Below are 21266 nucleotides of genomic sequence, written 5' to 3' on the forward strand. Positions count from 1 at the left end.
GACCTGTCACAAGCTGGTCCAGGGTGCTGAGGTGTCCTCACGGTGGCCCTGCTCTGGGCCAAGGCCAACGTCACCAGCCTCTACGCTCCCTGGCCTGGGAAACCATCCCAGACAAGGTAGGGCTCGGCCTTGGACTCACCCAAGTTATTCATAAACCCGCAGGAGGCGGCGCGCGATTGAAGCCTAGGGAAGGTCGGCAAAGCCCAGACCCAGGGAGCGCGTGCGCACTACGCAACCGGAAAGACTCCGTGGAGGGCCGCGACATTTAGGGAGCGTCTGCAAAGACCAGGAAAGGAAGCCAGGGGTCGTCTAACAAGACCGCCGCGGGTAAGCCGGTACACAGCAGGATGGAAAGGCCTGGGTTCCACCAGTGAGGACTGCTTTCGACAGGCCGCTGGCCCTACAGCCAGGGAAAAACGGTTGAACTGGGGTTGCTGGGAGCTGAGGGAATAGGAGCGGCTGGGCATGCAGTAAAAAAAAAACACTCGAGGCCAAGCGACCTTAAGGGACCACCTCGCAGACTTTACGTCTAGCTCCGCTATCTCTAATGCAGGCCGCAGCCAATTCCAGTCCGCTACGACTTAACGCCCCCCCTTGGGTTAAGAAATTTCTCCAGCCCACCCATCAATCACCGGTCTCAGCTGTCCAATCAGCGGACCAAGGGGGCGGAACATCGAGGAGCGTCGAGTGACGTCATCAGGCCTGGCAGTCAGAGGCGTGACGGACGAGGCTCGCGACTTAGGAGCTGTTAGCCGGCGCGGCAGCGGTAGGCAGTGTAAACAGGGCCTCGCCCCTGCGGGTCCTGCGACGGCTCCTGGCTGGTGAGTGACCTCGCGTGGGGCGGTAACCGCCAGACGCCGGGGGAGGTGCTTCTCCACTTTCCCTCCCCCTGTTGTACACACCCCCGGCGCACCACGTGGGTGTGAAGCTAAACTGGAGGGGGTGTTAGGCTGACTTCTAACCTCATTGGCTGTTGCTGCTGCCGGCTCTCAAGAAATTGCTCTGATTGGTCAGCAGAAGGGGGCGTCGGGGGTCTGAGTTCTAACGCTTCTGGTTGGTTGTGTGAGATAAGCTAGTGAAGTGCGTTCTTCCGCAAGGGGTTTTGATTGGTCAGTCGGAGAGGTTATCTGGGATTCGGCCACCCTGGGCCGGGGACTTTGATAGGTGAGTTTGGCTAGGAAAATGAGAAATTCCTCTTCATGGACTCTCATTAGTACGGTAGGGTTGCACCCTAGGTTTCATGTGGCTTTCTTTGCTTCACAGGATTGAGGAAGGTTTATGTTCCCGAAACCTTGGGAGCTGTCATAGCTAAAGAGAAGGAAATCTCAGTCTCCTAGAGGGGTCACCCCTCTAAAGATAGCTTCTGCCCCGTTTCTGGAAACCCTGATATTTCTAGAGCAGGATTTGCTTTCACCAAACCCAATTTGGAGACAGGAGAAGTCCCTGCACAGGATATAAGGATGCTGTAACCAGAACATGGGATCACGGAACAGCAGCAGCGCAGGATCCGGGTCCTTAGAACCCTCCGAGGGCTTGTCCCGAAGAGGGGCTGGCCTGCGTCGTAGTGAGGAAGAAGAAGAAGAGGATGAAGATGTGGATCTGGCCCAGGTACTGGCCTATCTCCTCCGCAGGTAACTTACCCTCTGCTGTGACACTAAGTGTCATCCCAATATCTTGACCTCAACTTCAGGCAGGAAAAGTGCAGAGGATAGGGAATGGTACTGTCCCAGGACAACGTTTGTGTTTGAACAGGACCACCTTTCCCTGCTGGATGTCCATACTCTCTATGCAGCTCCATACCCAAAATGGTTCTTACCTAGGGCACGGCTTGAGGGACCTCTCAGGGGGAGTCTTTTTGGCTGTGACAACACAAATTTAATCTGTTTTCCAAGAAAATAAAACAAGAAATGGAAGAGGGATTATGGAGGAAAGGAGAGATGTGAGAAGAGTTGGGAAGGGGGTGTTAAATCACTTGCTATGTGAGATGAAGCCATGTGGATTTACTTGAAAAACAAGTTTACATCGACCTTACTAGCCCTGCTCTTAAGAAAAGAATGCCCTGAAGGGGGTGACCACCAGGAACTAAGAACGACTTGAATATTTGGCTTTGTTTGCCTGCCTGTGGTTCCTTGGGAAAAGATAAACCTAGTATCCCTTGGACATTGTGTTCTGTGCTGCATTCCTACAGCAACGGCTGTGAGAGTTGTCATTGTCAGCTTGACAGGGTCTGGAGTCACCTAGGGGACAGCACACCTAGGAGGGATGGATTCTTTAGCCTCTCTGGGCAGGTCTGGAAGGAATTATAGCGATTGGGTTCGTTGATTAGGAAGACCCACACTGAACATGAGTGGCACCAGTGCTTGGGTGTGGGTCCTAGACTGTATAAAAAGGAGAAAGGTAGCTAAACACAACCATTCATCCTGTCCTCTTCCCTGGTTGTGAATACTCTGTAGCCAGCTGTTCCTGTCCCTGCTGCTTTGACTGCCCCACCATGATAGACTCTGCCCTTGAGCCATGAGCCAAAATAAGCCTCTCTCACTGAAGGTGCTTTTGTTGGGGTATTTTATCATGACAGGAAAGGATACTAAGGAATAGAGATGGAAGTGCTTTCCTGATTCTTAGCTCTTGAACTTGGGGTATAGCTTTGTGGTAGAAGTTTATCCAGTATGCACTGAGCCCCTGGGTTCAGTCCTTAGCCCTGAGACAAATCAGTTAGTAGGTCAGTCTTTGTAGCCTGTTAGAACTCTGTGCTCTTACTCAAGAGTTCAAACTAGTTCCCTACTGTGTCTTTTTGTGTGTTTGCTTTGTTTTGTTTATTTTTGAGGCAGAGCTTCTCTGTAGCCCTGCCTGCTCTGGACCTCACTCTGTAGACCAGGCTTGCCTCGAACTCACAGAGATCCACCTGCCTCTGCCTCCCAAATGCTGGGATTAAAGGCATGCTCCACTACTGCCTGGCCCTACTATGACTTCTGGAAACTTAAAATCCAACTTCAAAATGAGAACCAAATGTACTAGGAGCTAGACAGCCATTGACTCCAGCCAGATAGCCATTGGTTAGATGGGAGAAGGGATCCCCTCCTTTATAATGGGGATCTCTCCACAGAGGCCAAGTGAGGTTGGTGCAAGGTGGAGGTGCAGCAAATTTACAACTCATCCAGGCCCTCTCAGACTCAGAGGAAGAGCATGACAGTGCCTGGGACGGTCGCCTTGGAGATCGATACAACCCACCTGGTAAGAGGAGAGGCCATCTAATGTTTTTTGGGTTTGTGTTTTCTTTGTTTTTCTTTCTTTTTTTTTTTTTTTGATTATTTATTTTATGTATATTGAATACACTGTAGCTTTCCCAGACACACCAGAAGAGGGCATCAGATCTCTTTACAGATGGTTGTGAGCCACCATGTGGTTGCTGGGAATTGAACTCAGGACCTCTGGAAGAGCAGTCAGTGCTCTTAACCACTTTCCAGTCCCTTGTGTTTTGTTTCTAAGACTGGGTCTCTCTGTATCCCTGGCTGTTCTAGAATTCTCAGTTTAATCCAGATCTGCCTTCCTCTGCCTCCCAGGTGCTGGGATGAAAGCCATGCATAACTGACAATCTGATCTTAATGTTGGAAGATGTTCACTAGACTTTTTTACCTTTAAAGTGAATCAGTCTTCTGAAGCTTAGTATGTTAAATGAAAAGAGAATTCAGGGGACGAGGGAATCCTTGTAGCCAACCACATGGAGTGGGCACAATTTTGCTAGCTCATGTCTGGGCTGTAAGTCCTGGAACGAAACTTCTTTTTTGGTACTCACAGTGGATGCAACCCCTGACACCCGGGAGCTGGAGTACAATGAGATCAAAACTCGGGTGGAATTGGCCACGGGGCGGCTAGGACTCGGGAGGACTGCTCAGGAGCATAGCTTCCCTCGAATGCTACACCAGGTAGGCCTTTCTGCCTCTCGTCAGCCTGGCAGCAGACCTGTTGAGGCCAGAAGTTCTGCTACCTCCTGAAAAAAGGATGTAAACCTCCAAGGAAACCTCACGTGTGGGGGCTCGAGTGTGTTAGCAGCCTGCATCCTGGTGCTCTGGGCTGTTTGCTTTTTGTAGCAAGAGAAATACCCTTGGAGGAGGGGACTGGGTGTGATTACAGTGGCCCTCCAGTTCTGCTAGCAATATTCCCCAATCCCTTCCATTTAGAGAGAACGGGGCCTCTGCCACCGGGGAAGCTTCTCCCTTGGAGAACAGTCTCGAGTGATGTCTCAGTGAGTATGGGGTTTTGTGGAGAGACCCTAGGGGCCAGCTAGACCTTATCTTCTATACTTGGAAGGGTGTAAGTTAAAGGTTTCTCAGAAATATTAAGACTAGTTTGAAAGGGGCTGAAGATGTGAAAGTAAACGAAATAGAGAAGTATGAAGACTGACAGGACAGACAAGGGGATTATATCCAAGGCCAAAGGGATATGCTGCATTCCGTTCTGCTGAGTCCTTCTCACTCAGAGGTCCCCTCTCCTTCTCTCTCCCCTTCTCTAGCTTCTTGCCCAATGATCTAAGCTTCACTGATACCTACTCTCAGAAGGCTTTCTGTGGCATCTACAGCAAAGATGGTCAAATCTTCATGTCCGCTTGCCAAGGTACTAGATCCTAGTCTTATTAACTGCCTTAACCTAAAACAAAATATTTCCAACTAGACTAGAAAGCCTCAGACCCAGGGAACTCAAAACCTGGCTTAGAGATGCTTAGCCTCGAGATGGTGCATCGAGAGAGAAGTCAGATACATCAAGCAAATGAGAAGACTACAAGGAAGAGAGTCCATACTTTTGCCTGATTCCTCTCTGCAGATCAAACAATCCGACTGTACGACTGTCGGTATGGCCGCTTCCACAAGTTTAAAAGCATCAAGGCCCGGGATGTAGGCTGGAGTGTCCTGGATGTGGCCTTCACTCCTGATGGAAACCACTTCCTGTACTCCAGCTGGTCTGACTACAGTGAGTGTGGGCCCCACCTCTGCCGTGTCTCCAGCTTGGGACCTGAGGCCATCATGTGTTCTCTTCTAAGATGAGATACCATGCTGTGTCCTCAGAGAATCGCTCCAGATTTCTCTGACATCTCTGCCATTCGCTTTATCCCTTCTTGGTTTTACTTCCATTCTCTCTCCCTCAATCCTGAAGAACCCTTGTTTCTCTTCTCTCAGTTCATATCTGCAGCATCTATGGGGAAGGAGACACACACACTGCCCTGGATTTAAGGTATTGGCTTTTTCTTGTCACACTTATCAGAGACTTCTCCAAGAAGGCTTTCCAGGAGTGCCTCTTGAGCTGAGCTCCCACCCAGATGAACAAGTACACCGCTTGCAATTTCTCTGTGTGGCTTCCTGAGAGCACTACCCATCCTGTGAGCTCTAGTTTACAGGCTTACTTCCGGGTTCTCAGAGGTGATCTGCATGCTAGCATGGGTTGGTGGGTCTTCTGCGTCCCCTTCTTTATAATCTTTGTCACATGCTTGCTAGGTTGACAAAAAGCAAAAGGACATCCACTTAGCCTAGCTCCTCCTTTGCTTCCGTAGGCCAGATGAACGTCGCTTTGCTGTCTTTTCCATTGCTGTCTCCTCAGATGGACGAGAAGTACTAGGAGGGTGAGCATTGTGGGAAATGTCTACCTTGATTGGGGAGGTAAGAATTCTGCCAGAGGTAGTCTCTGCTGTTAACAGAGACGGCACTACCAGCTGTGGAAAACAACTTGCCTTCTCCAAGGTCAAGGTTTACGAGTTGCTTCACTCTTGCTCACCAGTTCCCTGCATGAGGTCGAAGGTCTCAGGCCTCCTTGAAAGCTAAGCTGCTGCTCTGTCCATATGTGAAAGAACACAAGAGCTCACTCCCTAGTTGAGTTCCTCCGCAGGAATCTCCTGAGAACACAGAGAAATAGTCTTGGCTCTACAACCCTCTTATCTCATGTCTTACAGAGCCAATGATGGCTGCCTTTATGTCTTTGACCGTGAACAAAACCGGCGTACTCTTCAGGTATTGTTTGTGAAACAAAAACATCCTCCTTCTGGTCTTTGACCTATTTCAAGACTCGAGAAACCCTAAAACCCTTAGCTTCCTGTTCCTCTAGATTGAGTCTCATGAGGATGATGTGAATGCAGTGGCCTTTGCTGACATAAGCTCCCAGATCCTGTTCTCTGGGGGAGACGATGCCATCTGCAAAGTGTGGGACCGACGCACCATGCGGGAGGATGACCCCAAGCCTGTGGGGGCACTGGCTGGCCACCAGGATGGCATCACCTTCATTGACAGCAAGGTAGGCAGAGAGACAAGGCTGCATAGCTATGCTCTTAAGGTTCTGATTGCCCAGGAGGGTGTGACAGGGACTGGTTTGGAAATCCAAAAGCTCCTCTTTAGAGTATGCAGGAACTGGAGTTTAGGAGAAGTGTTTAAGCCAAGAAACACGCATGTCTTCTGTGCACCTCTTAGGAGGTCAGTCTACAAAGACCAAGGCAGGACTTACAAGATGGGGCTGGGGAGATGGCTCAGTGGTGAAGAGCTGTTCTTCCACAGGACTCAGATTCAGTTCCCAGCACATACAGCAGCTCACAACCATCTGTAACTCCAGTTCCAGGAGATCAAATGCAGGCAAAACACCCATACACATAAATAAATTACTAAAGAAAGTAGAAAACCATTTAGTCCAAGTTAGAATGAGGAACACAGCTGGTACTCTGTGATAGGCATTTTCTCTCCCTCGGTGACACAGATATAGGCCAGATTAGACCAGATTAAAAGTAGATGGGGCTGGGGATTTAGCTCAGTGGTAGAGCGCTTACCTAGGAAGCGCAAGGCCCTGGGTTCGGTCCCCAGCTCCGAAAAAAAGAACAAAAAAAAAAAAAAAAGTAGATAAAGGCAGGTTTATTAGGAGGCAGCTCTCGGGTGGGTTCATCAATCACACAGGTGGAGGTCAGTGAAGGCACACATCCAGGCTAACTTAAGGAGGGTTATGGAGCTTAGGCGAACAGTGATGATGTTCCAGCCAGAAGCTAGGATTGTGTCTATGCGTGGTCAAACCTGAGTCCCTGATCAGGCACTCTTGGGTAGGCTTCTGGAAACACAAAGACTAGGAATTACGACATGTTAGCCCAGAGTTTCTCCAAGTGGGCAGGGGAGTTTCTCTGAGCAGGCAGGGTTGACAGAAGGCAGGCAGATGGGGTTTCCTAGCTTGTGTGGGGGATGGACAGAGGTTCCAGCCTTATTCTCTGGACAAAACCCTGGAGATGAGGAGATCTGAAGCAGGACATCAAAGGTGCGCTCATCTGGATGAGCAGAGGCACTGCGCTGGCAGCCCAAGGCTTGACAGGTTCTCGTGCATCTGTCCATTCTTGCATTCCTAGGGTGATGCCCGGTATCTCATCTCCAACTCCAAAGATCAGACCATTAAGCTCTGGGATATCAGACGCTTTTCCAGCCGAGAAGGCATGGAAGCGTCACGACTGGCTGCCACACAGCAGAACTGGGACTATCGCTGGCAGCAGGTGCCCAAGAAAGGTAAGAGTCAGGATGAAGCTAAGGCCTGGGAGGCAAAAGTTGGCTGTGGCTAAAGTACATGACCACTAGGATGACCTGGATGGTTGTCTGTTGCCGGGGAGTCCCAGAGCCCTCCCCTCAGTCTTTTCCTTTAGACCTTTTATTGGTTAAAGCATGAAGGAGAGGGATTCCAAGGCTTGGGGGACATAAAACCCACCAACACAAGAGTATTTTAGTATCGACATTGTCAACTCAGCAGGGCCGTATTGGTGACTTTTCTCACATGGGGAAAGTCAGCTGTTTACAGCTGGGTAGCCTGTTGTCTTTGAGTGTTGATCTTCATGAAGAGCTGGTGGCACAGGACAGTTCACTCACTCGCTCAGCTAAGGCTCACCTCCAACACCCATGTATTATCCTTACCCAGCCTGGAAGAAGTTGAAGCTCCCAGGTGACAGCTCCTTGATGACCTACAGAGGCCATGGAGTGCTTCACACTCTGATCCGATGCCGATTCTCCCCAGCCCACAGCACGGGCCAGCAGTTCATCTACAGCGGCTGTTCTACTGGCAAAGTGGTTGGTAAGGATGTTGTGAGAACAGGCCTTAAGAGGGGCAGGCACTGGGGCTGGGGATTTAGCTCAGTGGTAGAGCGCTTACCTAGGAAGCGCAAGGCCCTGGGTTCGGTCCCCAGCTCCGAAAAAAAAAAAAAACCAAAAAAAAAAAAAAAAAAAAAAGAGGGGCAGGCATGTTTCTCTGGCATTCCCTCTGTAACTACAGTGAGCACCTTAATAACAGCTAAGGGAGATTTCATCTAGCTTGGAGCAGGAAAGGCTTAAACAAGGAACTAGGAAGTATTTGTATGCACTTTTAATTAAGAAAGGGAACATAGAATGCTAGTTAGTAAATAAATTACCAAAAACATAATCCTGGTTTCACCCAGTCAAGGGAAAGGATCACAGGTGAAAGGTGGGAGGGCCACAGAGACAAGCAAATGACAGAAGGGCAGCATTGAGTTGCTGGGCATAGGAACTCTTGCCTGTGATTCTACATTAGGAGGTGAAGAGTTGCTGTGAGTTCAAGGCCAGCCTGCACTACATCATCAGTTTGGGCCAGATCAGCTATAAAGCGAGGCCCTGCCTCTCAGAGTAAAAGGCAACATGAGTAGGAAACGTCACAGAGGCTCTAAAGCGGGCTAAGGAGATGTCAGGCAGCACTTGCTGTGCAAGCATGAAGATCTGAGCTCAGGTCCCCAGACCCCACTCATGGTGATACAATGAATCCCCATTGCCCAGGTTGGGGGAGCTGCAGGAGGGTCCCAGAACTTGTAGGCCAACCAGTCTAGCCAAGTCAGCAAGCTACCAGTTTCTCAGCCAGACAGTGGTGTCACATGCCTTTAATTGCAGTACTCGGGAGGCAGATGCAGGTAGATCTCGGAGTTTGAGGCCAGCCTGGTCTGCAAGAGTAAGTTCCAGGACAGCCAGGGCTACATAGTGAGACCCTGTGTCCCCTGCCATGCAAAATAAAACAAAGTAAAACAAAAGAAATAAATGAGGAAGGAAGACTCATCTCAAAAACATAAAGTAGAGAGTGGTCAGAGTACCCGTGGTCTCCACATACGCATGCATTCACTGGCAGATGTTGCACCCACTCAACCACACACTGACTAAAGTTGGAAGAGCAGAAGTGTGCTTGTCAGACAATGAACACATGCACGAATCTACCCCGGGCTGAGATTTACTGTTGGTACCTTCAATGCCTTGATAAAAGTGTCTATTTTATCTTATTTTTATGAGGCAGGGTTTCTCTGTGTAGTCCTGGCTGTCCTGGAACTTACTCTGTAGACCAGCGTGGCCTCAGAGATTCACCTGCCTCTGATTCCCGAGTGCTAGGATTAAAGGCATGAGCCAGGCCTGACACTGGTACAAGTTTTAAAGCCAGTGCATTTCTGTTTTTCATTTTGTTTGAGAATGGAACAGTGTAACCCAGACTGGTCTTGCAACTATAAACCTAGGGCAGGCCTTGAACTCCTGCCTCCTGCTTTCACCAGTGTTGAGGGTCAGGAGCTCAAGGCCAGCCCTAGGTTTATAGTGTGTTTTCTTCACAGTCGTCCTTGAGACAGTAGCTAAAGGCCAGGGATCCCACATTCCATTCCATACCTTCAACCCAAGGTAGGAGAAGGCACAAGAGAAGGAGGCAGGTAGAGCACCATCCTCTGAGGTGGCCCTTGCTCCCATGGGCAAGTAGGATGCTGCCTGGGAAGCAAGTCAGTGGTGCCGCTGTGGGGGCTGAAGGGCAGTGGGAAGTTCCTCCAGCAGCCCTGTCTACTCTGGCTTTTCCTGCACAGTATATGACCTCTTAAGCGGCCACATTGTGAAGAAGCTGACCAATCACAAGGCCTGTGTGCGTGATGTCAGTTGGCATCCCTTTGAAGAAAAGATTGTCAGCAGTTCGGTGAGGTTACAGGGGTTGGGGTGGGAGGACCCACCCATGTGCCTAGAACTGGGACCTGGGAGGGGCATCTCCCTGACTGCTTGCCACTTTCTGATCTGCAGTGGGATGGGAGCCTACGCCTGTGGCAGTACCGCCAAGCTGAGTACTTCCAGGATGACATGACCGAGTCTGACAGGAACAGAGTCTGTTCCAGTGGCCCTGCTCCGGTGCCCTGCCCATCTGTGGCCTTTTCCTCACCTCAGTAGATCTGACCTCCAGTTCTGTGTAGGGTGAATTCTCAGCATATTCTCTGCCTCCTCCTTCCTTTCCCCATTTGGGGAGTAAGTGGAAGAACTGCTGACACTGGGTAGTGAGAGACAGAAACCCAGAGTCTGGGCCCAGGCTGAGCCTGGACTACCCGTCCCCAAACTGGGCCAAGTGGTTTCCTCATGCATTCATACCCAGTCTGCTTGGATTTCTATCTCTAGCCAGAATGTGGCCGGACATCCATTATCTGGGGTGCAGCTTCTGCCAACAAGAGTCTTGAGTGTTTTAATCATGTTCTGATGTTAGATATGGCTCATAGTGTAGACACGAGGTCTAAATAGACCCATTAGCCTTTTGCCCAGGTCTTCACACCAAGAGTTAGATTGACCAACCAGGGCCCAGTATACTGGCCTTTCTTTCTGAGATCTTTGAGGGAGGACAGGGTGGGCAGGGACGTGTTTCCTCAGCACCCTCTGGGGTAGGAACTGTGTCTGCTCTCATACTTGGCCTTTGAAGTGAAGAGACTGGTCTGATGTGTGGGTCTCAGAAGCTCCGCAGGGCCCTACTTGCCATTGGATCCTGTCTTTGCTGGTGGCCAGCAGCTTCAACAAAAGAGGATAAAACAGGACTTCTTCCACCTTTTCACTGGCTGTGGCTCTCCCAATAAACTGTCTGTGGGAAACTGGCTTCCTTTTCTTCTATCTGGGGTCTGTTGTCTTCTCACTTCAGGGAAGCAGGTTTAAACCGGCTGCAGCACTAAATACTGTAATCTCCTTACTTGGAACTAAGGACAAAGGACCAGGAGTTGAAGGTCATCCTCAGCTACATACATAATCGGGGTGGGGCTAGACCATTGTTACTTGAGAGCCTGTCTCAGAAAAACCAAATAATAAAAGTTCCAACAGAGAGTATGCTACTCTATAAGAGAAATACACTTTGATGACTCCAAAAAAAAAAAAAAAAAATCTACAGGGGCTGGAGAGATGGCTCAGAGGTTAAGAGGTCCTGACTTCAAATCCCAGCAACCACATGGTGGCTTACAACCATCTGTAATAAGTTCTGATGCCCTCTTCTGGTGTGTCCGGACAGCTTCAGTGTACTCATATAATTAATAAATAAATCATTTTTTAAAGTGGTACAAATCCAGATATTTAAAAAAAAAGAAAAAAAAAGACTAGCCTACTTCTCGGCCTTTAAAAAAAGAAAGTTCTACAATAACTTCATAAAGCTAGTAACAGGCTTTCCTCTCCAACCCAGGAACTGCACTGTGTCGATCTGGAGACAGTAGATGATAAGCACATTTTCTCTTCTAGCACAGGCGTGCTCTGCTCCAGAGCTGTTCCAGTGTAGAACTCACAGCCAGAGAACCTGAATGCTCTAGCCAGTCTTCTTAGACCCAAGCTCCTTCAGCTGGCAAGATGGCTCTTGCCCAGCGAAGATGCCTGCCACCATGCTGACAGCTGAGCTCAATGCCTGGAGTGCACACAATAGGAGGAGGAAACTCACTTCCAGACACAGACACACAAATAACTAATAAACTCCCAGCACTCGGAGTTCAAGGCCAGCCTGGACTACAAAATTAATTCCAGGACAGCCAGGGCACACAGAGAAACCGTACAGTGACAATGTTGGAGTTTTGGTTTCTTTGAAAAACAGAAATACTGTGGAAATATGTTTTCATTTTGAACCCAGGTGTGGGCTATGGGGCTGCTTCAGACTGACCACAGCAGCTGCCTGTGATTTGCCTCATGCTCTAGAAGAATCGTGATAGTTTCTGCAATTCTGTGGCATTTATAATTCTGGGGACATTTCTGAAGGTATATCAATGCTTGACCCTGAGCGGTGGCTTGTTGCTGGGTTATTTGGTTGATGGTTCTTCAAGGAGGTTGGTTGCAGATTGTTAGGTGATCATGTACAAAAGAAAAAAAGAAAAAGGAAAAAGGAGAAATTAGATATCCTGGCAGCGAAGATAAAACTTATCCCAAGGAACTCAGTACCTAGTCAGCAGGAAGATAATGTCACCCCTTTCCAGCCATTGATATTCTTTTTTTCTCTCCTATCTAGTACTAGGGGGTTGAAAGGGTGGAAGAAAGGGGTTGGAGAAAGGTATAAGAACCCACAAAGTAGGGGTTGGAGATTTAGCTCAGTGGTAAAGCACTTGCCTAGCAAGCGGGAGGCCCTGGGTTCGGTCCTCAGCTGGGGGGGGGGGGGGGGACGGACAAGTAACAAAAAGAACCCACAAAGTAGCAAAAGATTAGCTACTGAGAAAAAGAGGGAGGGAGGGAGGGAGGGAGGGAGAACCCAAGCCCAAAAACAAGCCAAAGTTCAGATGAAGTAGCATCTTTCTTTCACTTACTGCAATAACAATAAACAGAGCTTTCCTGGCATGTCATACTGTCTAAGGCAATTTGTAAACTGGGTATGCACTTGAAGGGGTGGTCATAGACAAGAGTCGGGGGTGGGGGGTTGTTTTCTTGTTTGGAGGAGGACTCGCTCTCACTATGTCATCTGGGCTGGTCTCCAATGCTTGTGCCCACTTAATCCTCTAGTTTCTTTTCTCTCTGAGTAGCTAGGATGGCAGGCACATACCACACCCGCCCCCAAAAACAACAGTCCAGGGCAGGAGAGATGACTCAGCAGGTGAAGGCACTGGCCACTAGACCTATTGATCTTAGTTCAGTCTCTAAAGCTTGCATGATGAGAGAACCAACTCCTGCAAGTTGTCCTCTAATCTCTCTCTCTCTCTCTCTCTCTCTCTCTCTCTCTCTCTCTCTCTCTGTGTGTGTGTGTGTGTGTGTGTGTGTGTGTTTGTGTGTGTGCACGCGCGAGTGTTTAAAAATCGAAAACTGCCTAGAACTGAGACTGCTTATGTTAGGTCCATCACCAAATCGAAGCGGGTATGGTGGCACTTGCCTATAATCTCAGTACTTAAGAAACGGAAGCAGAGGAATTCCTAGGTCACGGTCTTAGCTACAGAGCAGTTTTGAAGGCAGCCTAGGCTGCATGAGAGCCAGTCTCAAGACAAAACAAAACACTTCCAACTTGCCTGCCCTTTGGCTCTTTGGCCCAGTGCCCTTTATTTTCTGATGATCAACTTCTGCCCAGAGCTCTCTGGTCAGTACAGGCTGCTCTTTGGGAATATATCTGGGTTCAATTCTCAGCACCCACACAGAATCACAACCGCTTGTAACTCTTGTCCTTAGAGATGTACAGCCTCTTCTGGTCTCCGTGGGCACCAGGCACACAAGTTTTGTGCAGACATGCATAGAAGCAAAATACAGATAAATAAGTTAAATACAGATAAATAAGATAAATAAGTTAAAAACAAAGTCCCTTACAGGAGGACAGAGTTTGGTTTACACTACAGGTATCAGTCCATCGCCGAGGGAAGCCAAGGCACGAATCATGGAGGAGCAACATTGGCTCATTCTCTTACGTTGAGCTAACTTTTCTTTTTTTTTTTTCTTTTTTTTTTTTTTTTTTTTTTTTTTTCCGGGGCTGGAGATTGGAGCTAACTTTTCTATAGAACCCAGAATCATTTGCAGGGGAGGGAGCTGCCCAGAGTGAGCGGGGCCCTCCTGCTAGGTCAGTCATCAAGACAATACCCCACAGTCATGTCCATAGGACAGTCTCATCTAGGTGATCTCTCCATTGAGGTTTTCCTCTCAGAGGACTCTAGGCTGTGTGAACTTGAGGGCTAGAGAGATGACTCAGCAGTTAAGAGCACTGGCTGCTCTTCCAAAGGACCCAGGTTCAATTCCCAGCACCCACATGGCAGCTCACAACTGTCTCTAACTCCAGGTCTAGGGGACCCAACACCCCCTCACAGACATAAATACAGGCAAAACACTAATGCACATGAAATACAAATAAATTAATTTAAAAAAAAAAAGAAAAAAAGAAAAAACTAACTAGAGCCAGGCAATGGTGGGAGACAGAAGCAGGTGAATGTAAGTTTAATCCCAGCCTGGTTTATAGAGTGAGTTTCAGGACAGCCAGGCTATACAAAGAAACCCTGTGTCAGGAGAAAAACAAAACAAAAAAGAGGAAGGAAGACAAATGACTAGAATAGTTTCAGTCTATCATTTCACTCCTAAGATACCAGTTCATCTAGAACTTGTAGTTCAGGGTTCCAAATTTAGAGAAAAATGTGAGTGATGCTTAAGGCCTCACAGAATATCCATTCTCTGACATTACCATACAATTCTGTTAACAAAATATATGGTACTATTTACAATAGAAATTTAGTCCTAGGGGTTGGGGATTTAGCTCAGTGGTAGAGCGCTTACCTAGCAAGTACAAGGCCCTGGGTTCAGTCCCCAGCTCTGGAAAAAAAGAAAAAAAAAATTTAGTCCTAGAGGGGGAAAAATGAACTCTTAGGGTTTTATGATCTCTAGAATTGTTTGTCGTTGGTTTTTTTGTTGGTGTGTTTTGTTTAGTTGGAGGTTTTGGTTTTGTTTTGGAGTTTGATGTCTTTGTTTGAGACAGCCTCACTATAGCCTAGGGCTGGAAAGCAGCCACTATCACTGGGCTGGAACTCACCAGGTAGATCCGGCTGGCAGTGAATGTGAGACACCATGACCAGGCAACTCTTACAAGGTCAACATTTAGTTGGGACTGGCTTATGGGTTCAAAGGTTCAGTCCATTATCATCAAGGCGGGAACATGGTAGCATCCAGGAAGGCATGGTGCAGGAGTTCTACATCTTCATCTGAAGGCTGCTAGCAGAATACTGGCTTCCAGGCAGCTAGGACAAGGGTATTAAAGCCTGTGTCCACAGTGACATGCCTACTCCAACAAGATTATATTTCCTAATAGTGCCACTGCGCCAAACATATACAAACCATGACAATCCTCCCACATCAAAAATTGTTTGGTTTGGGGGCTGGGGATTTAGCTCAATGGTAGAGCGCTTACCTAGGAAGCGCAAGGCCCTGGGTTCGGTCCCCAGCTCCGAAAAAAAGAACCAAAAACAAAAAAAAAATTGTTTGGTTTGGTTTGGCTTGGTTTTTTCAGACAGGGTTTCTCTGTGTAGTCCTGGCTGTCCTGGAACTCACTCTGTAGACCAGGCTAGCCTCGAACTTGGAGATCTTTCTACACCTGCCTCCTGAGTGCTGGAATTAAAGGCATGCGTCACCACTCAACTCAACTTTATTTCTTCTAATTAAATTTAAATTCTTACAAATATATTATAAATGAACTAAACAGTAACTAAAAGACTTTCAAGCGTGAGAGCATATTGGGTTAGATGTGGTGGTGCACACCTGCTAATCCCAGCATTTGGGAGACAAAGGTAAAAGGTAGGATTGTCCCCATTTCGTGCTAGCCAGGGAAATCAAGTAAGACTGTTTCAGAACAATGAAATGAGAAGAAAAGGGGAGAAAAGAAAAGACTGGAGACTCTGTTGCTCTGTGTCCCATCTCCACTACTGCATTAAATTGGACATGGGGCCTGGCCAGGTGGCCCAGTGTGTTCAAGTGCTTGCTTGTATGAGCCTGAAAACTGAGTTTGATCTTCAGAACTCACAGTGATAGTAGAGAACTGATCCCAAAAAGTTGTCACCTGGTATAGCAGGATTTTCTTTTTTTTTTTTTTTTCCCGGAGCTGGGGACTGAACCCAGGGCCTTGGGCTTGCTGGGCAAGCGCTCTACCACTGAGCTAAATCCCCAACCCGCAGCAGGATTTTCTAAGACCTACCAGTACTATAAATAATGACAAGGAGACTTCTATTACAGCTGAGAGCTTGGGCGTTTTGATTGGGCAGCCTCCCAGCTAGCTCATCTGACTTAGCCATTACTTAGCCTCTGACCCACCATGTGGGTAGCTCGCTATCTTTCTCTGCTCTGCTGCAATCCACTTCTGTTTCCTCCGTGTCTACTTTCAATTCTCCTGTCTCTGCTTTTCTCTGTGTCACTCCTCTGCCCTGAAGTTCCGCCCTCAACTTTTCTGCCTGAGCTATTGGCCATTGGCTCTTTATTACAACAAAATCAGTAGTGAGACAACTTCTGACACCGTTCTAGATTTGCATTTTAGCAGGTGAGGTAGGATGAATATTTATAAAATAGAAAACCGCTGTGATGGGCCACAGAAGCGACATTACCAGAATCCTGCCACACTTAGTTCTCTTTAACAATTGAAAATACAGAGACACGGAGATGGCTGGAGAGACGGCTCAGCGGTTAAGAGCACTGGCTGCTCTTCCAGAAGTCCTGAGTTCAATTCCCAGCAACCACATGGTGGGTCACAGCCATCTGTAATGGGATCTGATGCCCTCTTCTGGCCTGCAGGTGTACTTGCAGATAAAGTACTCATACATAAAATAAATTAATCTTAAAAGAAAATACAGGGGTTGGGGATTTAGCTCAGTGGTAGAGCGCTTGCCTAGGAAGCGCAAGGCCCTGGGTTCGGTCCCCAGCTCCAGCTCCGAAAAAAAGAACCAAAAAAAAAAAAAAGAAAGAAAGAAAGAAATACAGAGACATTTTCACACAATGAGGAGGAAAGAAAAAATGAGGGAGGATACTTTGGGTGTAGCTCAGTGGTGGCATACTTAACCAGCATGCTTAAGGCCCTGCATTCGGTTCCCAGTTGCATGAAAAGAATAGGGTTGGTTTTCCTCAGACCCACAACCTGGGTATCATGGCTTGTTCATTCCCTTCTTTACTAGACCTCCACTGCCCTGAAACTCCCACCACCAGCTTTAAGGAAGGAGGAAAGAAACAGCTACCAAGTAACAGGCACTTCTTGACTGAGAGGCCAGGTTTGTGTGAGCCACGGGGCCCAGTAATTGACTAGAGCGCAGACCTAACATTTTGATGGATGCCAGACTGGATATGTCTGTCTGAGCATCTTCATCCCATCACCTGAATGTATTTGAGCTGCAGGACTGAGGACCCAGCCACACCCACCATCCTCTTAAACAGGTTGCCTTCCTCAGGGCACATGAATGTCCCCTATTGATTCTTAGCATTATAGTGCGTACAAGCTGTGGCACACTCGGTGACACCCCGTGCATTCGTTCTGCCACCACCGGTGTGCATGGCCTTCCTGGGACTAACTGGCCTCTTGGAGACCTCATCTGGATGGCAGCAGGAAGTCACCATAACTATAGGGACCGCCCCCCCCCAAATCCCCTTTCCAAAAATCCCCTTTCCACCACTTTCCCATGACACCACGCTTTGTTCTCTCAGAGCCCCAGGACAAGGACCCATATTTGGTGGGGGCCACACCTACTGGTGGCAGCCCGAGTGAAAGGACGTGGAGGAAGAAAGCTTTTGCTTCTTTGCCTGCTTGCCCTCACTCTCCCTGGCAAGTTCATGTATCCTGTTGCTGAGGCAATTCCTTTACTGATATTAGAACCTAGTTCCTGGGGACTCTAACACAGTGACCAGCTGAGACATCCAGCCTCATGGACTGAACAGCTGCCTGACCATTAGTCTTTCTATGGAGACATGGTTACTTTCGGAATTAAGTAGCCCACAGCCTGTGATAAAGCCCTCTAATAAATCCCCTGTTAATTTAGATCGATTCTATCTGTTCTGCTCCTCTAGAAAACCCCTGATTAATACAGGCATCCAAGGTTGAGTTTGGTTTTATGACCTCGATTTCCCCGTGCAGGAAAAACACGGTGGAGTTGAGATAAGCATAGAGGAGCTTCGGCTGACCAAAATATGACAAGCAGATACAAGCCGGCCGTGGACCAGGACAGCTCTGAACAGCAGGCTTCACCCTGAGACACGGACTAGAATGTGGCTGGAACTGACAACACAAAGCTAACGGGAAAGGACACAGGCTATGTCAGGACACACTGGCCATGTTGACTGTCAGCCCTCAAACTGGCCCCTTGCTGGCCCCCCTTCCCTGCCTGCCAGCTGCCAACAGGGCTCTGCCCTGTGTCTACCACACCTGTCACTGCCTATCCTTATCCGAGGGGGGGGGTTGCATTAGCCCCTCCTCAGCCTCCAGCAGAGCAGGCAGTTAGTGGGGAGGGGAGGGAACATGGAGCGGGGGCCGATGGTGGGGGCAGGGCCGGGGGCCGGGACCCGAGTCCGAGCACTGTTGGGATGCCTGGTCAAGGTGGTGCTCTGGGTGGCCTCTGCCTTACTGTACTTTGGAAGTGAACAAGCCGCCCGCCTCCTAGGCAGCCCTTGCTTACGGCGCCTCTACCATGCTTGGTTGGCAGCAGTGGTCATCTTTGGGCCCCTTCTGCAGTTTCACGTTAACTCTCGGACGATCTTCGCTAGCCACGGCAACTTCTTCAACATGTGAGTCCATTGAAGTCCATAGGAGCTGCCTCCCCACACTCTGGGATTCCAGCTTCCTTCTTCAGGCCTCTCTGTTCTGCTGCCAGTCTAAATGCTAAAAATAGGCTAGGAGGTTGAGAAGGTCAGGGGGAGGGGAGGGGAGAGGGAGAGAAACAGCCTAGGGGTGCCGGGGAAGTAAAGGACAGAAAAGGAAATGTGGACCCTAGTCGCCCAGTGGTCCTTTAAGGAGACGACAACATTGAAATGGTAGAGTTGTAAAGAAAACTAATGATAGAATATGGGACAGCCAATCAGGATGGGGAGATGGGACACCGGGAATCTCAACTAGCTTTCCCACTTCCTGCCCACAGAAAGTTTGTGAATTCAGCGTGGGGCTGGACATGCACCTTCCTGGGGGGCTTTGTGCTCCTGGTGGTGTTCCTGGCTACTCGACGTGTAGCAGTGACTGCCCGGCACCTGAGCCGACTGGTGGTGGGGGCAGCTGTATGGCGGGGGGCCGGACGAGCCTTCCTACTCATCGAGGACCTGACCGGTTCCTGCTTTGAGCCTCTGCCCCAGGGCCTACTGCTGCATGAGCTGCCTGACCGCAAGAGTTGCCTGGCAGCCGGCCACCAGTGGCGGGGTTACACTGTCTCCTCCCACACCTTCCTCCTTACCTTCTGCTGCCTTCTCATGGCTGAGGAAGCAGCTGTGTTTGCCAAGTACCTGGCCCATGGGCTACCAGCTGGCGCCCCACTGCGTCTTGTTTTTCTACTCAATGTGCTGCTGCTCGGCCTCTGGAACTTCCTGCTACTCTGCACAGTCATCTATTTCCATCAATATACCCACAAGGTGGTGGGTGCGGCAGTAGGCACGTTTGCTTGGTACCTTACCTATGGCAGCTGGTACCATCAGCCCTGGTCCCCTGGGATCCCAGGCCACGGGCTCTTCCCTCGATCCCGCTCAATCCGCAAACATAACTGAAAGAAATAAAAAGCATACCAGGCCTGGCTCTGGCTCCTCCGATTCTTTTCAGGCCTGGAGAGGGAAGAGAGGGTGGGAAGGGTAAGATGTTCAAATTCCTTCCTCATCATTTCTTGAAGTTGCTGACCTTGAGTGGGTTTTCTTTTTTTTTTTTTTTCCCAAAGGTTTATTTATTTAATGTATGTAAGTACACTGTAGATATCTTCAGACACACCAGAAGATGGCATCAGATCCTATTACAGATGGTTGTGAGCCACCATATGGTTGCTGGGATTTGAACTCAGGTCCTCTGGAAGAGCACTCAGTGCTCTTAACCACTGAGCCATCTCCCCAGTCCAAGTGTGTGTTCCTGTACTTGACTTCCATCCAGTTGGTTTCCTGGTCTTTCTGGAGCTGTGCTATGGAGGGATGGTATTACTAAAGCAGCCTTTAGGTTTGTCCATCAGCCTCCCTCTGCAGATGCTCCGTTTCCAACCTAGTTAGTTTTCCTGCCTTCTTCAGAGACTCTCCTGCTATTTTTAGGAGACTACTCATCTAGGCAATCCATGGCAGAACCTTTTCTACTCCTCTCTCATAAGGATGGCATATTTGGGTTAGGGATTTAGCTCAGTGGTAGAGCGCTTGCCTAGCAAGCGCAAGGCCCTGGGTTCGGTCCCCAACTCCGAAAAAAAGAAAAAAGAAAAAGAAAAAAAAAAAAAGGATGACATACTTGTCTGCTTAATGATGGTTTGCTGTGCCAGGCATAGTTCTGTGACGTGTGAAAATGACCAGCAAGGGGTTGGGGATTTAGCTCAGTGGTAGAGTGCTTGCCTAGCAACCGCAAGGCCCTGGGTTTGGTCCCCAGCTCCGAAAAAAAGAAAAAAGAAAAGAAAATGTCCAGCAAGGGTTCTACTCCAGATGAGCTCTGGAGGAAGCAAGAGAGAAATACACAAATAGCAAATGCTTGCATAGTTCTTGTTAGGGTCAGGCACTGCTCTGTTCTAAGTTATTTATATAAATTAATGCGTCTAAACACCTGGGGGGGGGGGTTGGTTCAGTAGGTAAAGTGCTTGCTCTGCAAACATCAGGACCAGGGTTTGGATTCCAGAGCCCAGGTAATAAGCTGGGCATGGCTATGCACACAGTTTAGCCAATGGGTGAGCTCCAGGGTTAGTATGAGAGTGAATAAGGCACGGGAGGGCGGGGGAGTGGTGGTGAGGAAGACACCATTCACCTCTGGTTTCCATGAAATCATGCATGGTGTATGCACTCTTGTTTTGTTTTGTTTTTAAGACATTTATTTATTATATATAAGTACATTGTTGCTGTCTTCAGATACAGCAGAAGAGGGCATTGGATCCCATAATAGACGGTTGTGAGCCACCATGTGGTTTCTGGGAATTGAACTCAGGACCTCTGGAGGAGCAGTCAGTGCTCTTAACCACTGAGCCACCTCTCCAGCCCCATACACTCTCATGAATATACAATGCAGAGACAAGTTTAATCCCCACAACGACATCCCAGTCACTGGCGTTCCTATTGTTTAGTTGTGAAAATTTTATTTTTTATGTGTGAGGTGGGTGTTTTGACTGCCTGCATGCCTCTTCACCACATGCATATAGTGCCCGTGGAGGCCAGAAGAAGGCCTTGGATCCCCTAGAAGTGGAGTTACAGGCAACTGTGAGCCGTCACGTGAGTGCTAAGAACTGAACAGAGGTCCTCTGGAAGAGCAGCCAGGGCTCTCTTAACCATTGAGCATATATTTTTTTTTTTTTTTTGGTTCTTTTTTTCGGAGCTGGGGACCGAACCCAGGGCCTTGCGCTTCCTAGGTAAGCACTCTACCACTGAGCTAAATCCCCAGCCCCCATTGAGCAT

The 21266-nt window shown here is 48.7% G+C and overlaps 2 protein-coding genes across 11 annotated transcripts; both read left to right on the forward strand.

Moving 5' to 3' along the window:
• The first annotated feature begins 224 nt into the window (after positions 1–224).
• Positions 225–10870, forward strand: Dcaf11 (DDB1 and CUL4 associated factor 11). Of its 10 annotated transcripts, none has more exons than NR_073087.1 (16): positions 225–327; positions 554–821; positions 1264–1608; positions 3104–3231; positions 3796–3923; positions 4179–4243; positions 4511–4611; positions 4819–4965; positions 5172–5226; positions 5543–5611; positions 5939–5996; positions 6091–6276; positions 7361–7514; positions 7918–8070; positions 9836–9942; positions 10044–10870. NR_073087.1 is itself a non-coding variant. In XM_087585648.1 (16 exons), the coding sequence occupies exons 3-16, from the start codon at positions 1477–1479 to the stop codon at positions 10185–10187; spliced, it is 1650 nt and encodes a 549-aa protein (XP_087441774.1). In that variant the 5' UTR covers positions 225–327; positions 554–1164; positions 1264–1476; the 3' UTR covers positions 10188–10870. The 10 variants fall into 10 exon arrangements, 8 of the variants coding, with proteins under 8 accessions (XP_087441774.1, XP_087441776.1, XP_087441772.1 ...); NR_073088.1 differs by lacking the exon at positions 5172–5226 and adding an exon at positions 5257–5371 and having other exon boundaries at positions 1431–1631; XM_087585648.1 differs by having other exon boundaries at positions 554–1164; positions 1264–1631.
• Positions 10871–18168: 7298 nt separating this feature from the next.
• Positions 18169–19438, forward strand: Fitm1 (fat storage-inducing transmembrane protein 1). The gene is made up of 2 exons (NM_001106037.1): positions 18169–18449; positions 18800–19438. The coding sequence occupies exons 1-2, from the start codon at positions 18184–18186 to the stop codon at positions 19410–19412; spliced, it is 879 nt and encodes a 292-aa protein (NP_001099507.1). The 5' UTR covers positions 18169–18183; the 3' UTR covers positions 19413–19438.
• The last annotated feature ends 1828 nt before the right edge of the window (positions 19439–21266 follow it).

The sequence above is a fragment of the Rattus norvegicus genome, chromosome 15, assembly GCF_021556685.1.
Source record: "Rattus norvegicus strain SHRSP/BbbUtx chromosome 15, alternate assembly SHRSP_T2T, whole genome shotgun sequence".
Classification (NCBI taxonomy): Eukaryota; Metazoa; Chordata; class Mammalia; order Rodentia; family Muridae; genus Rattus; species Rattus norvegicus.

Coding starts and splice junctions, on each gene's coding strand:
- Dcaf11 (XM_087585648.1), top strand. CDS start 1,477: ATGGGATCACGGAACAGCAGCAGCGCAGGATCCGGGTCCTTAGAACCC. Junction 4,612..4,818: donor CTTCATGTCCGCTTGCCAAG/GTACTAGATCCT, acceptor TCCTCTCTGCAG/ATCAAACAATCCGACTGTAC. Junction 7,515..7,917: donor GCAGCAGGTGCCCAAGAAAG/GTAAGAGTCAGG, acceptor ATCCTTACCCAG/CCTGGAAGAAGTTGAAGCTC.
- Fitm1 (NM_001106037.1), top strand. CDS start 18,184: ATGGAGCGGGGGCCGATGGTGGGGGCAGGGCCGGGGGCCGGGACCCGA. Junction 18,450..18,799: donor CACGGCAACTTCTTCAACAT/GTGAGTCCATTG, acceptor TCCTGCCCACAG/AAAGTTTGTGAATTCAGCGT.